General features: G+C 33.4%; 2 protein-coding genes across 2 annotated transcripts; one reads left to right on the forward strand and one right to left on the reverse strand.

The window, feature by feature from the left end:
* The first annotated feature begins 2266 nt into the window (after positions 1–2266).
* On the forward strand, positions 2267–7431 carry LOC140882667 (probable LRR receptor-like serine/threonine-protein kinase At1g63430). Its single transcript, XM_073288807.1, has 13 exons — positions 2267–2941; positions 3228–3366; positions 3529–3600; positions 3693–3836; positions 3941–4090; positions 4639–4755; positions 4854–4918; positions 5574–5828; positions 5899–6104; positions 6209–6341; positions 6444–6601; positions 6699–6914; positions 7015–7431. The coding sequence occupies exons 1-13, from the start codon at positions 2854–2856 to the stop codon at positions 7255–7257; spliced, it is 1986 nt and encodes a 661-aa protein (XP_073144908.1). The 5' UTR covers positions 2267–2853; the 3' UTR covers positions 7258–7431.
* Positions 7432–8128: 697 nt separating this feature from the next.
* Positions 8129–11414, reverse strand: LOC140894653 (RNA-binding NOB1-like protein). Its single transcript, XM_073303223.1, has 5 exons — positions 11004–11414; positions 9501–10611; positions 9103–9271; positions 8622–8738; positions 8129–8506 (listed from the first exon to the last, which is right to left on the reverse strand). The coding sequence occupies exons 1-5, from the start codon at positions 11353–11355 to the stop codon at positions 8360–8362; spliced, it is 1896 nt and encodes a 631-aa protein (XP_073159324.1). The 5' UTR covers positions 11356–11414; the 3' UTR covers positions 8129–8359.
* Positions 11415–12445: the final 1031 nt, after the last annotated feature.

The raw sequence follows: 12445 nt of genomic DNA on the forward strand, positions 1-12445 counted from the left end.
TAAATAAATGTTTAAGTTTTTAAATACAAAACGATTCAATTTGTAAATAAACGAGGACAAATTCTTTTGAGAATATAATTTCAATTTTATTGAAGTCTGTCTTTGGTTTGATAATAAAATTGCGGATACATTTTAATGTATTGGACTATATCTCGTGAGATTTGAATTTGATTTAATCATACTAATTCAAATCCACTAGGTTATCGTACATAACATCTTAATTTTGAGCGGTAATGAACTTTGATTACTAAGAAAGTGTTTGACTGAACTTAATTATAAGCTCCACAAAACAACTTATAAGTCTTTTTTGAGCTTATAAGCTCTTCTAATTTGTTTGTCAATAATTTGGTCAAACAACTTATAAGCGGTCAAAATAAGTTATTTTAAAAAAGTTGGGGTGATCCTACTTTTTTTTAAAAAAATCTTATTTTAAAATTTTATTTCTCCAAAATAGTCTTCTATATTTTCATAAATTACCGCCATGTCCTCTACTTATTAAATATTTTTTAAAAATAAAATTCCAAAGAATATCAATCTTTATAAATTAAAAGATAAAATGTTTTAATTTTTTTGTGATATAAGTTTAATATTTATGATAAAATTTTAAAAATATTTTTAAATAACATTCATAGTATTATACATTTTTTGGTAATTTCGACAATAAAAATATCTTATAATGTCAGACGCATCAACATATTTAATTTATTTAAAATAAGTTCATCCAAACACTTAAACAAATTATTTTTAAAATAAGTTGTCATAGCTTATAAGCTCTTAAATCATCTTATAAGCTGTTTTTAATAAGATTAATTAGTCAAACACCTTGAGTTATAAGATTTTTAAATTTGTTTGTCAAACAACTTATAAGTTTTTTTAAAAAAAAGTAAGAGCACCCCTGATTTTTTTTTAAAATATCTTATTTTAATATTTTACTTCTCCATAGTATACTTATATATTTTATTAAATTTTCACCAAGCCCTCTGCCCATTTTTTATACATAATTTATTAATTTTTTTCTAAATAAAAATTAAAAATAGTTTTATTTTTTAAATATATTTTTAAAATTTATGATAAATTTAAAACTATTTTTGTATGTATATTACTATGTAGAGTACTTTTATAGTATCATATCATTTTTTGTAATTTCGACAATAAAAATATCTTATAATATCAAACACATCAACATCTTTAAATTGTTTAAAATAAGTTCATCCAAACACTTTAACATCATATTTTTAAAATAATTTCTGACAGCGTATAAGTTTCTAAAACAGCTTATAAGTTGTTTTTATTAAGTTTAGTCAAACACCCTCTTAACTTGAAGTTATTTTAGACATCAACAAGCAAGATCAGACTATTTGTCCATGTCTTGATATTTAGAGAATCATAGTAAAATAACAAAAAACACATATTCGCAAGATGAAATCTGTAACCTACATTATCATAAACTCATGATTTCTTTTAAAAGACGTTAAAATTCGAGCTCAGTGATTCAATATTATTTGTTGAAATAATCACGTGGAGCGATCACATGCGACTTTCAAACAGAATATGAGAATTGACTAGTTATGAATATCTAATAGGAGTGACATGATCATGATACCTTATTTTAGATGTTCCAAGTGATCAACAAGGGCGATATATTAGGCCGATCAATCAAAGGAAGTAATTATTGATTTTATGATTTAGTAATTTTAACTAAATTGAGGGTGCAATTTTGTTTTTTTAGTAGAGTAGAAGAAGATTAATAAATAACTTTGATTAATCAATGATTTAATTATATCAAATTAATTTATTAGAGTTTAATTTAACTAGGTCCGATTAGGTATCTTTGGTAGCTTGAATATAAACTCGAATAAATTATATAAATTATAATTTATGAATTTTTTTAGAATAAATCAATACGATTATAATGATATTATATATGAAAATTTTGAATTAAGATTTTCCTAACATGTGATATGATACGATTTGATAATATAATTTATAAAAAAAAAAAGATAACTTCAAAATTAAGATAATTCCATAATTTTGAAGTTATCTTATCTTTCTATTATGTTTGATTGAAATTAAACACTCATTAAAAAATATTAATTTTTTAAAAAAACATAAATAAAATTGACTTATCTCACACATAAAATATGTCTGTGAATTCGTTTTACAATATATTACCATTGATATTAAAAAATAAAATAAAAAATTGGCCGTAGTTAATGTAATGTAATTATGTAGAGCTGTTATGCCACTAAACCACTATCATCTTCGTGCTCCGATCTTTCGTCCCCATTCATTCCCCACAAAAAGAGAAGCAAAGAAACAAATAATAACTGCCAATTTATACTCTTTAAACACAAACAAACAAAATCATGACTGTCACACACTCTCCAGCTCTTTCTGCGACTCGAATTTGCAATATTTTTGTCCCTTTTTTTCATCATTTTATCCAATTTCTTTTGCTTTCACCGCCTGTCTCCCTCTGTTTTTGACACCAAACCACTCTTTGGATTCAAGTCTTTCTCTTTTCGTGGGTTCCTTTTGAAATCCACTCTCGTTTTTCAGTGGTTTTGCTTTCACGGGTTGTTGCTGATTCTTTTATCCCAGAATTTTTTTTAAGTTTTGCTTCCTTTGGTGTTTTTTTAATTCTTTTTATCTCACCAAGAAGGAAAGTGGGAATCTTGCTTAACCTCTTCTGGGTTTTGTAGATTTCTTTAAATACTCCAGTTCTTGACCTTCTTCCTTTTAACTCTTCAGAATCTTTACCCTTACTTTCTGTTTTTCAAAACTTCTGTTAATCTGTTGTTTATGGGTCCTTCCAGCTGTTGAGTGTCTGTGTGTGAAAAGTCTTGGCAAAATATGGAATATTTTACTTCATGTCGAGTTCTTTTGCTGAGTTTAGGGATCTTTCTTGCTCGTTGTGTTACTGCATTTCCAAATAATGAAGGCGAGTTTTACCCCTGCAATTGTATTTTATTCCACAGATCTTGATTCTTGATTTGACTATTGCTACCTTAGAAGCATACATCTTTTACCCTTTCTAGTAATGATGTCGATAATTATTCAATTTTCTGGAAGCACGGAGTTATTATTTGATGTAATCTTGCAAACATCTTATATTTTGTTGTTAGAAATATGTGGCAGGTGAATTTTAAGAATGTGGCTATTGCAAATTGTTGAATGGAGTTCATAGGAGTTATTTTGCTTACCATAAATTTTTGGGTTTTGTTCAGTTGAAGCCTTAACTTCCTTTAAGAGAGCTATTATCGAGGACCCAATGCTTATTCTGTCGAATTGGAATTCTCTGGATTCAGATCCTTGTGATTGGTCTTGCATTTCTTGTTCTATGGCTGGAGATCATGTTATAAAGATGTAAGCTTTTCCGTTGGTTGTGTTTAATGGAAATCTGTGGCCACCAATGCATGAATTTATATTTTCCAATTAATGAAATTGATGGCGAGAATTCGGGATTGTATAGTAGTATGATGTTATTGCCAAATTAAACTACCATTTGTGACATCTCTCAAATTGCAGCAACATATCCGGGGCATCATTGAAGGGTTTTGTTGCTCCAGAACTGTACCAGCTCTCAGCTTTGCAAGAATTGTAAGCTCTTATTGTGCGCTCGAAAGTGGATTTTCTTGATAATTGTTAATATGTGGTCATATTGACTGATTGCCTCTGCCTCTCATTTATAGAATTCTGCATGAAAATTCGTTGATTGGTACAATACCGAAGGAAATCGGCAGTTTAAAAGAACTCAAGGTGTTGGATTTTAGTTCAAACCAGCTAACTGGAACAATTCCACCCGAGATTGGAAGTTTAACTGCCGTAGTGAAAATGTTCGTTGAATGAGTTCTAGATATTGAAACTCTTTCATAGAGTTTTATACTATATGTTAGTCCTTTTCTTCCTGTCAATTAACTGTTATGTTTTGCTTTTGCAGAAACCTTGGCTCCAATGGATTGACTGGAAAAATACCTTCTGAATTAGGCAACTTGAAATACCTTGAGGAACTTCGACTTGATAGGAATAAGCTTCTGGGATCTATCCCTGCTAGTAATGGCTCAGCATCTTCATCTAATATGAGGGGAATGTAAGTAGAAAATACCACAAACTTCGTGAACTGTTGAATGCTCTATCCTACTCAAACTGAATTTGATCTCCTTGTTCCAAATTATCTTGTATTTTCTTTATGTTTGTGTTAGTTGGAAAAGGGGAAAGGAATGCATGGCAGGATCATCCTTATATTTCCTAGATCTTGGCCTCTCATGGATGATTGTCCTCCAAATAAATTTTTTCGGGCAATGTCATAAAAATAATTGGTTTCAGTATCTGTATCATGGAATTTGCTGTCTCGACTCTCGACCAATAATCTTATTGTGATTCCTCCTCGTAGTAGTGACTTGTTTACTGCGCAAATCACCTTATCCAAATGAAGTCTGCAAAATTCGTAAAAAAAATGAATTCTAAAAAAAGGTATCAGTTTTCAGGATAATACAATGCTCACATCTCTCTTTAGAAGAATGCATGGACTTGTATCTGTTTTGGACTCTTATTTGATCGCTTCACCAAGTACATATACCCAGCGAACTCAATTTAAGAACTCATTTCTTAGATCTGCCTCTTTGGAAATTATTCCAGGTATGCTCTAAACAGCAACCCTGTGGGTTTGTGTGGTTCGTCCCAGCTAAAAGTGGCTGACTTTTCTTATAACTTTTTGATTGGAAGCATACCCAAATGCTTGGAATATCTTCCGAGGTACTTGTGCTTTTCACGTTCCCCCTTTGATTTGATCAATTTTTTTTATTTCCCTTACCCTTCATTTAAGGTACTTTATGTTCTTACTTCCAATATAGATCAGGCTTTCGGGGAAATTGCCTTCAAGATAAGGGTTCCAAACAGCGGCCTGCTGCACAATGTGGTAGGTGACCCTGTTTGTTCATCGTATTGTACCCATGATAGCTTTGTCATTAAGAAAATTTACAGAATATAGATAGTTAAATTACTATGGTCTTGGATGAAAAATGGTAAATATAGTTGAAATGACTAAATATTTAATGTCTTATCGTCATTCTCGATTTGCATTTCTTAATGCTGGTGCCATGGGTTTTTTGTTGCATGCAATCCTTTCTAAATTCTTGACCAATGGTTTGAGGTATATGTCTGGATATGTTTCTGGTGTCCGCACAAAATGTTTCCTGAAATGTATTTCTGGAAGCTATGTGGGAAGCGTCATTTATGTTTGGTTATATTTCCCAAAAAGCCATTTCACAGCATGTCATGTTAATAAGTTGGTATTTATTTTTCTAGTAGTAAGTGATAAGCGGGTATTTTAAATTTTGAAACATAACGTTGTCTTAAAATATCATATAGTTATAGAATTTTCTTTTATGAGTGATGAATTAAATTGAAATATTAGTTACACAGGGTAGGTGGAAAAGCGGGATAAATTTGTATTTTTGGTAAAAAGTTTGAAAATGATATGGATATGTTTCTGCGAAAATCTAAAAAATGCCTTGAGCTAGTGTAAATTAATGTTTATTGTTGTGGCTAGTATTGATAAACTTCCATTGCAGGTGGAACTCTAGCTTCAAAATCCCGTCCAAGACTTAACACAACGCACATGCCTGCTGAAGCCAGAATAAAACATATAGCTAATGCATCAAAACCTGTGTGGCTCTTGGTTCTGGAAATAGTCACTGGGGTAATGGTCGGTTTACTCTTTGTCATGGCTCTTCTAGCTGCCATTCAGAAATGGAAGAGCAAACCTTCGATCATTATGCCCTGGAAGAAATCTTCAAGTACAAAGGAGTACATGACAATTTACATAGGTGAATGAGGTGTTTGTGAATATTTGATCTTTTCGCTGGTGCCAAAGCTGAATTAAATGTTTTCTTACAGATTCTGATAGCCTGAAAGATTTACCAAGATACAGCAGACAAGAACTCGAGGTAGCCTGTGAAGATTTCAGCAACATCATCGGATCGTCTCCGGATAGTGTGGTTTACAAAGGCACGATGAAAGGTGGATCTGAGATTGCTGTAATATCCCTTTGTATCAAAGAAGAGAATTGGGCCGGCTATCTTGAGCTTTATTTCCAGAAGGAGGTATTTGTCCGTTCTTTGGTAAATAGCAGCTGATGGATATTTTCTCGACTGTTTTTTTCTTGTGGATAATAAGATTTTGGAGTTATGTGTTATTCATTATTCAGGTGGCTGATTTGGCAAGGTTAAATCATGAGAATGTTGGAAAACTTCTTGGATATTGTCGAGAAAGCAGTCCATTTACGAGGATGCTGGTGTTTGAATATGCATCGAATGGAACTCTTTATGAGCACCTTCATTGTAAGTTAATTTCTGTTATAATTTTTGTCCTCTCTGTTTTTTATGAACCTCTTTTCATGGTTTAAACAGCCTCACAAGAAATGACACGGTTTTTACTTGCAGATGGAGAAGGATGCCAATTCTCTTGGACTAGACGAATGAAAATTATCATCGGCATTGCACGGGGGCTAAAGTATCTGCACACAGAACTCAATCCGCCATTTACTTTATCTGAATTAAACTCGGGTTCCATCTATCTGACGGATGAATTTTCTCCCAAGGTGACTAAAGATCACTGTTCGATCATATACTAATATTAAAAAGGTCTGTCCGTCCACTTCCAAATACCATAATCTGTACTCTTACCTTTTCTTGCAGCTAGTTGATTTTGAGTGCTGGAAGACAATTCTATCGAGATCAGAGAAGAGCTCGGGCTCGATAAGTAACGAAGGTGCTGTTTGTATCCTTCCAAATTCTTTAGAAAGACGCTGTCTTGACACCCAGGGAAATATATATGCGTTTGGGATTCTTTTACTCGAACTTGTCAGTGGGAGACCGCCATACTGCAAAGATAAAGGGTGCTTAGTTGATTGGGTAAGGAATTACCAACTTTTAAACGTTTTCTATCATTACTATAATACTTATGTTGATTCTTGAAAAGAAAATTGCTTTACTTAAAATTAAACTCCTGCAGGCCAAAGAATTCTTGGAATCGTCTGATGTTATGCCTTATGTGGTCGACCCCGATCTGAAACATTTCAGTTCGGATGACTTGAAGGTGCTTTGTGAAGTGGCGAATCTATGCATCCGTCCCAATTCCAGCATCAGGACATCGATGCAAGATCTGTGCACGATGCTGGAAACCGGGATTGATACATCTATATCTGCAGAGCTCAAGGTGTCTTCTTTGGCTTGGGCTGAGCTCGCTCTTTCTTGATGTCGATTCAAAGACAGCGAAAATCATGTCATAAATATAGAGTAGCGATATCTTTTTCTTTACACTTTTTCTTTATTCTTTGATCTCTCATTATCTTGTTGGGGTATCGAAGTTCTTGTAAATCTTGCGTGTTGTAAGAAACGTAGGTTGAGGCAAATCTCTCGATTCTTTGAATGATATGTGCCTTCAAGATTGTGGTAGTTAGTATAGGTTGAACGGGTTGCTTTCTTTATGGTGGCAATGTTGCTTCTGCGAATTATCTCCGAGTTTACAACAAGAACCAGAAACCCAGCAGCAAAAATCAAATCAATGTTTCTTTAAATGGACTGATTTTCATATATTGGACTTTTACTTGGAGAGATTCTGTTCACGAAAGTACCTTTTTCAGATTTCAATTTAACTGTTTGATAAGTAGGCATTTTGAACCGTGTCATGGGGAAATGTTACTCATGTGAGACGGTCTTATCCGTGAGATGAATCAATCCTACTCATATTTATAATAATAAATAATATTTTTGGCATAAAATATAATACTTTTTAATGGATAACCCATATAATAAATTCGTTTTAAAAAAATGAGCCTTGAGATCGTCTCATAGAAGTTTTTGTCGGAAATCAAATGACATCAGCAATGAAAAATGAGCCAGGGATCCTCAACATCCCATCTTACAATATATTCATCACAAGAAACATGTTTCAAGATCAACGCTTGTTTGTAAAAATAAGTTTTACAATATATTCATCACAAGAAACATGTTTCAAGATCAACGCTTGTTTGTAAAAATAAGTTCTAGATCAAATCAGAACAATAAAATTTTCATTTCCAATTATAATTGAATCTCGATGCCTTCCTTCATTTTGAAGGATGCAACACCTTAATAGTCACAAATCCCCTAAAATAACATTGCTCAAAGTGCTTGGATATCATTCGCAAGGGAAAACAAAAATATATAGATCATCCTGTATCAAACTTGGAAGTAACAAGAAGAATTTTCGGGTTTCTTCACATCACACCTTTCATATAATTAGGGCCACCACAAAATTTATGCATCAAGATTCGTAGGAATCTTGAAGCAAGTTAACATTCATTAAAAAATAGATTTTAACATTTTGGGCGTGAAAAATGATTGTCATTTGGATTCCTCTTTCCGCCGAAGACGGCCAGCGCTTTCCTCACCGGAGGCTGGAGAGGAGCTTTCTTATCTGTGTGATGGCGGAAGACATCATCTGGCACGATGAAGTCATCATCCTACAATGCAAACAATTCAAAACGCTGTAGCTAATTAATACATGGTAATTAACAAGATAAGGAAATAACATTAAAAAACACTGATTAAAAATGATGGTAAATAATTGCAATCGACCTGCTTATTTTTCTTCTTTATTTTCGGGTGCAAAAACTTCTGAGGTAACTGATCCTCACGTAAAATGGGGTTCTTTGTAACTGCATCCCGACCACCTTGGGGTAATGGTATCGAGAACTGCAAAAGGGGCCATTACCATAACTAAGCAACCTTTTTTGCATAAAACATTTCATTCACCGGCATACACATTTGGATTTACGACAACTTTCAAAAGCACGGCAAAGACATTTGCCAACACAAAGGGTACGCGAGTAAAAGAAAGGTAAATCATTTGGAGATTGACCTCGGTAAGAGAACTTCTCAAGTCAAAAAAAGCTAATTTGAAGTAAATTATGACGGGGAACAAAGCATACCACAGGAAAAAAAAATTACAAACTGGACCAAAGATATTGATTGTGACAAAGGAAAGTACAAAAATAACCCAAAACCTTCCACAGGCATAGTTACTTCCCAAAGCTACCAACACGTGCACTATACTTGCCTTTGTTCCACGCAAGGATACGCGAGGTCGCCGGCCAGCCAACACAATACCATTTTCATTAACTGTCACAGCTACTTTACGTAGTGTGCCACCATTGCCACATTTTGGACAGAAAATTCTGCCAATGTCAGTGGTCACCTTAAAACAAGCATGGCATTTCAGAACCCACCTGCAGAAAATATATTAAACAAGTGAAATCATTAAAAAATCAAACTACGAAGTTACAACATTATTACCCAAATAGCATACTCGATGACTGGAAATAAAGGAGACAAATAACAGCAGATAAGAGCTAGAACAATGCGAATAATAATTCATCACAAACATAACAATCAAGAAACAGCCTGGATCATGAGAAGTGTTGCTCGTGAAGATGTTCCTGAGAATTTCATGTGTACCTGTGAAGCTCGCGGATTTGTATCCCACCAGGTGCCAGAAGCCGTAGACCCATCTGTAAAAGCACATTTTGCATAGCAAAGTCACTAGTTATACAAGCTACACTGGATTCTGACAATGATCTAAGAGTCCAGCTCTGTTCGCTGCTTATATCATCCATATGTGATGTATCAGCCATTTCACTAATCTGGCTTCTTATCTCCAAGTTCTGCAGTTCTTCATCAATGATAGAAGCATCTTCTTGTGCACCATCTGTCAGATTAATACTCTTGGACCCAACACCCTCACTAGGACTGTTCAGCTCGTGACCATCCTGAAAAGATGTCAAAGGTTCTTCTTCCAGTTTCATCTTATTAAAATCTGTAGAGATGTCTTCATCTTCATTGTTCTTGTTGCGGACCTTAACATCTTCAGAATTACAATCTGTCCCTTGCTCACAACTTTCGTCCATCAGCAGCTCTGGACATTCAGAATCATAAAGGTTCTCATTTTCCACATTATTGGATGTGTCCAGTGAATCACTAACTTCAGGCATTATGTTGTTCATTTCCCGTCTGGCTTTCCTCCTGAGAAATCTTCTGCGAGTGCTTCGGCTCACGGCGGGTAGCCAATCGCTAGAATTATCATCAAATTGTCCCTGTGATGCATCAATACCATCAGCCACCATCTTTTTCCCTTCAATTTTTACTTCGATCTTCTTCGGAGGAAAGTATCTCCTAGGTTTCCTAACGCCATCATCGCCAACTTCCTGACTCCCAAAGTGTGACACACCGTCATCTCGACTTGCAACATTTTCTATACTGTGCTGATCAGCAGAGTTTAGCCCAAGGTTCAAATCTTTGACGGGTAAAATTTTAGAATCGACATTTGACACGCTGTCAAACACATGCTCCAGAGCTTCCCACTCCTCAATATTAGGGACATTAGAACCCCATCCAGGTAAGTCTTTCTCTGGAAGCCTTTTGACATTGACTGTTTGAATAGGAGGAGGGCTGTCTCTGAGATGATGAGTCCCATGTATTTGTACCTCTAACGTATAAGTTAAAGCAATGAGCTTAAGATCCACATCTGAAAGGGTTTGTAAGTCACCTGTTGCTCTGGCAAAGTTGATCACTGCAAAATCGCAGGACATTCAACTCGTTTAAGATAATAATTAAGCTAATAAATTACTGCGAGCAAATGCAACACTACTAGTTCCACGGCGAAGATGTAAAAGTGGGAATAAGATAGGAAAACCAGTAGCAAGAGTTTCCAATTGTTCAACTAATTGAACAGTCTGTTCCTATTTGAATTGGGGGTAATTACATTTGGTATCTTTTTTATTGATTAAACACACAAACATAAAAATAAGAAACAATAACAGCAACAGAATTCCGAAAAATGCATCGCACATAATGAGAACCGAAAATAAATGAATTCATACCACAAGAACGCTTCTTTAGTGAATTAAATGCTAAGTATGATTACCCGTCAGTTAAACCAGAAAAAGAAAGTCTTAAAAATACCTTTCTTAAGGGATTCAGGGGAGGGTTCCAGAGTATCAACAGTGAAGGGTAAGAAGTTTAGAAAGTGGCGGGAGGAGGGGTCGCGGATTTCATCAATCACGTCAGCGACTGAAACGAAGCGGTCAGCCGCGTGAGAAAGCCGCTCTTCACCCCGGATTATGGCATTGGCATCGACCACCGCCACTGCTATGCCCTTCGACGACTTGCAGCTGCCAACCAAAACGCCGGTCTGTTGGTTATTCGCGTAGGCAGATTCGATGTCAAACTTGTGACTCTGCTTTGGTTTTTCTGGTTGCATCTTCAGGATGTTGCTCCAACACGGCGGAGCAGTGGGCTGCGGTGGTGCCTCCATGGCGGTGGTGCTTTGTATGGAGAAGCAAAAGAGTGGGAGTATAAAACCCTACAACAGGTTGAATGGGATACTGAAAACGATCTTCCAAATTAAAATAATAATAATATTGTAAAACGGCAACGTTTAGTTTTATATGTGATTACATTTAAAATAAATATTTATATTACCTAAAATTAATTAATTATCCAAACCATATTGTTTAAAACGGATGCGTATCATTATAATAAATATTATATTAAAAAATTCAGTATATAATAATAAATATAATATAATAATCTATATCTATTTATTAAGGAGTAAAAATTAATTTGATACACGAACTATTGGTTAAATGTCAAATTGATACATAAACTTTTGTTAATGACTTAATTGGTACATGTCCACCTGATTTTGACCAAATTATTTTGAAGAAAAGTGTATATTTGTCTTTTGATATTATAAATTAATTAATGTAATAATATTATTTTGTTTTAAAGCCAGATTCATCATTTTTGTCCGCCAGAAAAATCGATAACGACTTCAATTTATTCTTAGTCGGTTCTCTTATAAATTATTATGTTTAAATAAACTTTCAAATTTTTATTTGCTGATTAAAAAACATGTGACACGTTATGACGTTTTTTAATTGGTGATTTGAAGAATTTTTATTATAAATATAATTTGAAATTTTAAATTAATTTTTGATAGAACTTAACTAATGTTTTTATTAAAATAATATATTCAATAAATTTTTACATAGTTAAAATATTAAAAATATTTTATAACAATCACTATTTATTTAATATTTTTTCCAAAATATTAATGAAAAAATTATGTATACAAAAATTAGAATTTTACTAAAAAATAATTATTTATTTTCTTTGATATCAATTTATTTATTTACAATTCTTTAGATATTGTATGACTTAATATAATTTATTTAATTCATCTCGTTGAAATATATAATCTATTTAATATATCTAATAAAATTATGTACAAATAAAATTTTTAATCAAATCAATTTTTACATCTAAAATATAATATACAAATACATCGAATTAAAATTAAAAATAAAATGTGTATTTTTTGTAATAAAGGGAAAATTAGACAT

The sequence above is a fragment of the Henckelia pumila genome, chromosome 1 (assembly GCF_033568475.1).
Source record: "Henckelia pumila isolate YLH828 chromosome 1, ASM3356847v2, whole genome shotgun sequence".
In the NCBI taxonomy this organism is placed as follows: domain Eukaryota; kingdom Viridiplantae; phylum Streptophyta; class Magnoliopsida; order Lamiales; family Gesneriaceae; genus Henckelia; species Henckelia pumila.

Bases quoted from the DNA above. Each gene is read 5' to 3' on its own strand.
- LOC140882667 (XM_073288807.1), top strand. From the start codon at position 2,854: ATGGAATATTTTACTTCATGTCGAGTTCTTTTGCTGAGTTTAGGGATC. The intron at 5,829-5,898 runs GTGAATGAGGTG...GTTTTCTTACAG, and splicing joins GTACATGACAATTTACATAG to ATTCTGATAGCCTGAAAGAT. The intron at 6,602-6,698 runs GTGACTAAAGAT...CTTTTCTTGCAG, and splicing joins CGGATGAATTTTCTCCCAAG to CTAGTTGATTTTGAGTGCTG.
- LOC140894653 (XM_073303223.1), bottom strand. From the start codon at position 11,355: ATGGAGGCACCACCGCAGCCCACTGCTCCGCCGTGTTGGAGCAACATC. The intron at 10,612-11,003 runs GTATTTTTAAGA...GCGATTTTGCAG, and splicing joins CCCTGAATCCCTTAAGAAAG to TGATCAACTTTGCCAGAGCA. The intron at 9,272-9,500 runs GTACACATGAAA...TATTTTCTGCAG, and splicing joins CAAATCCGCGAGCTTCACAG to GTGGGTTCTGAAATGCCATG.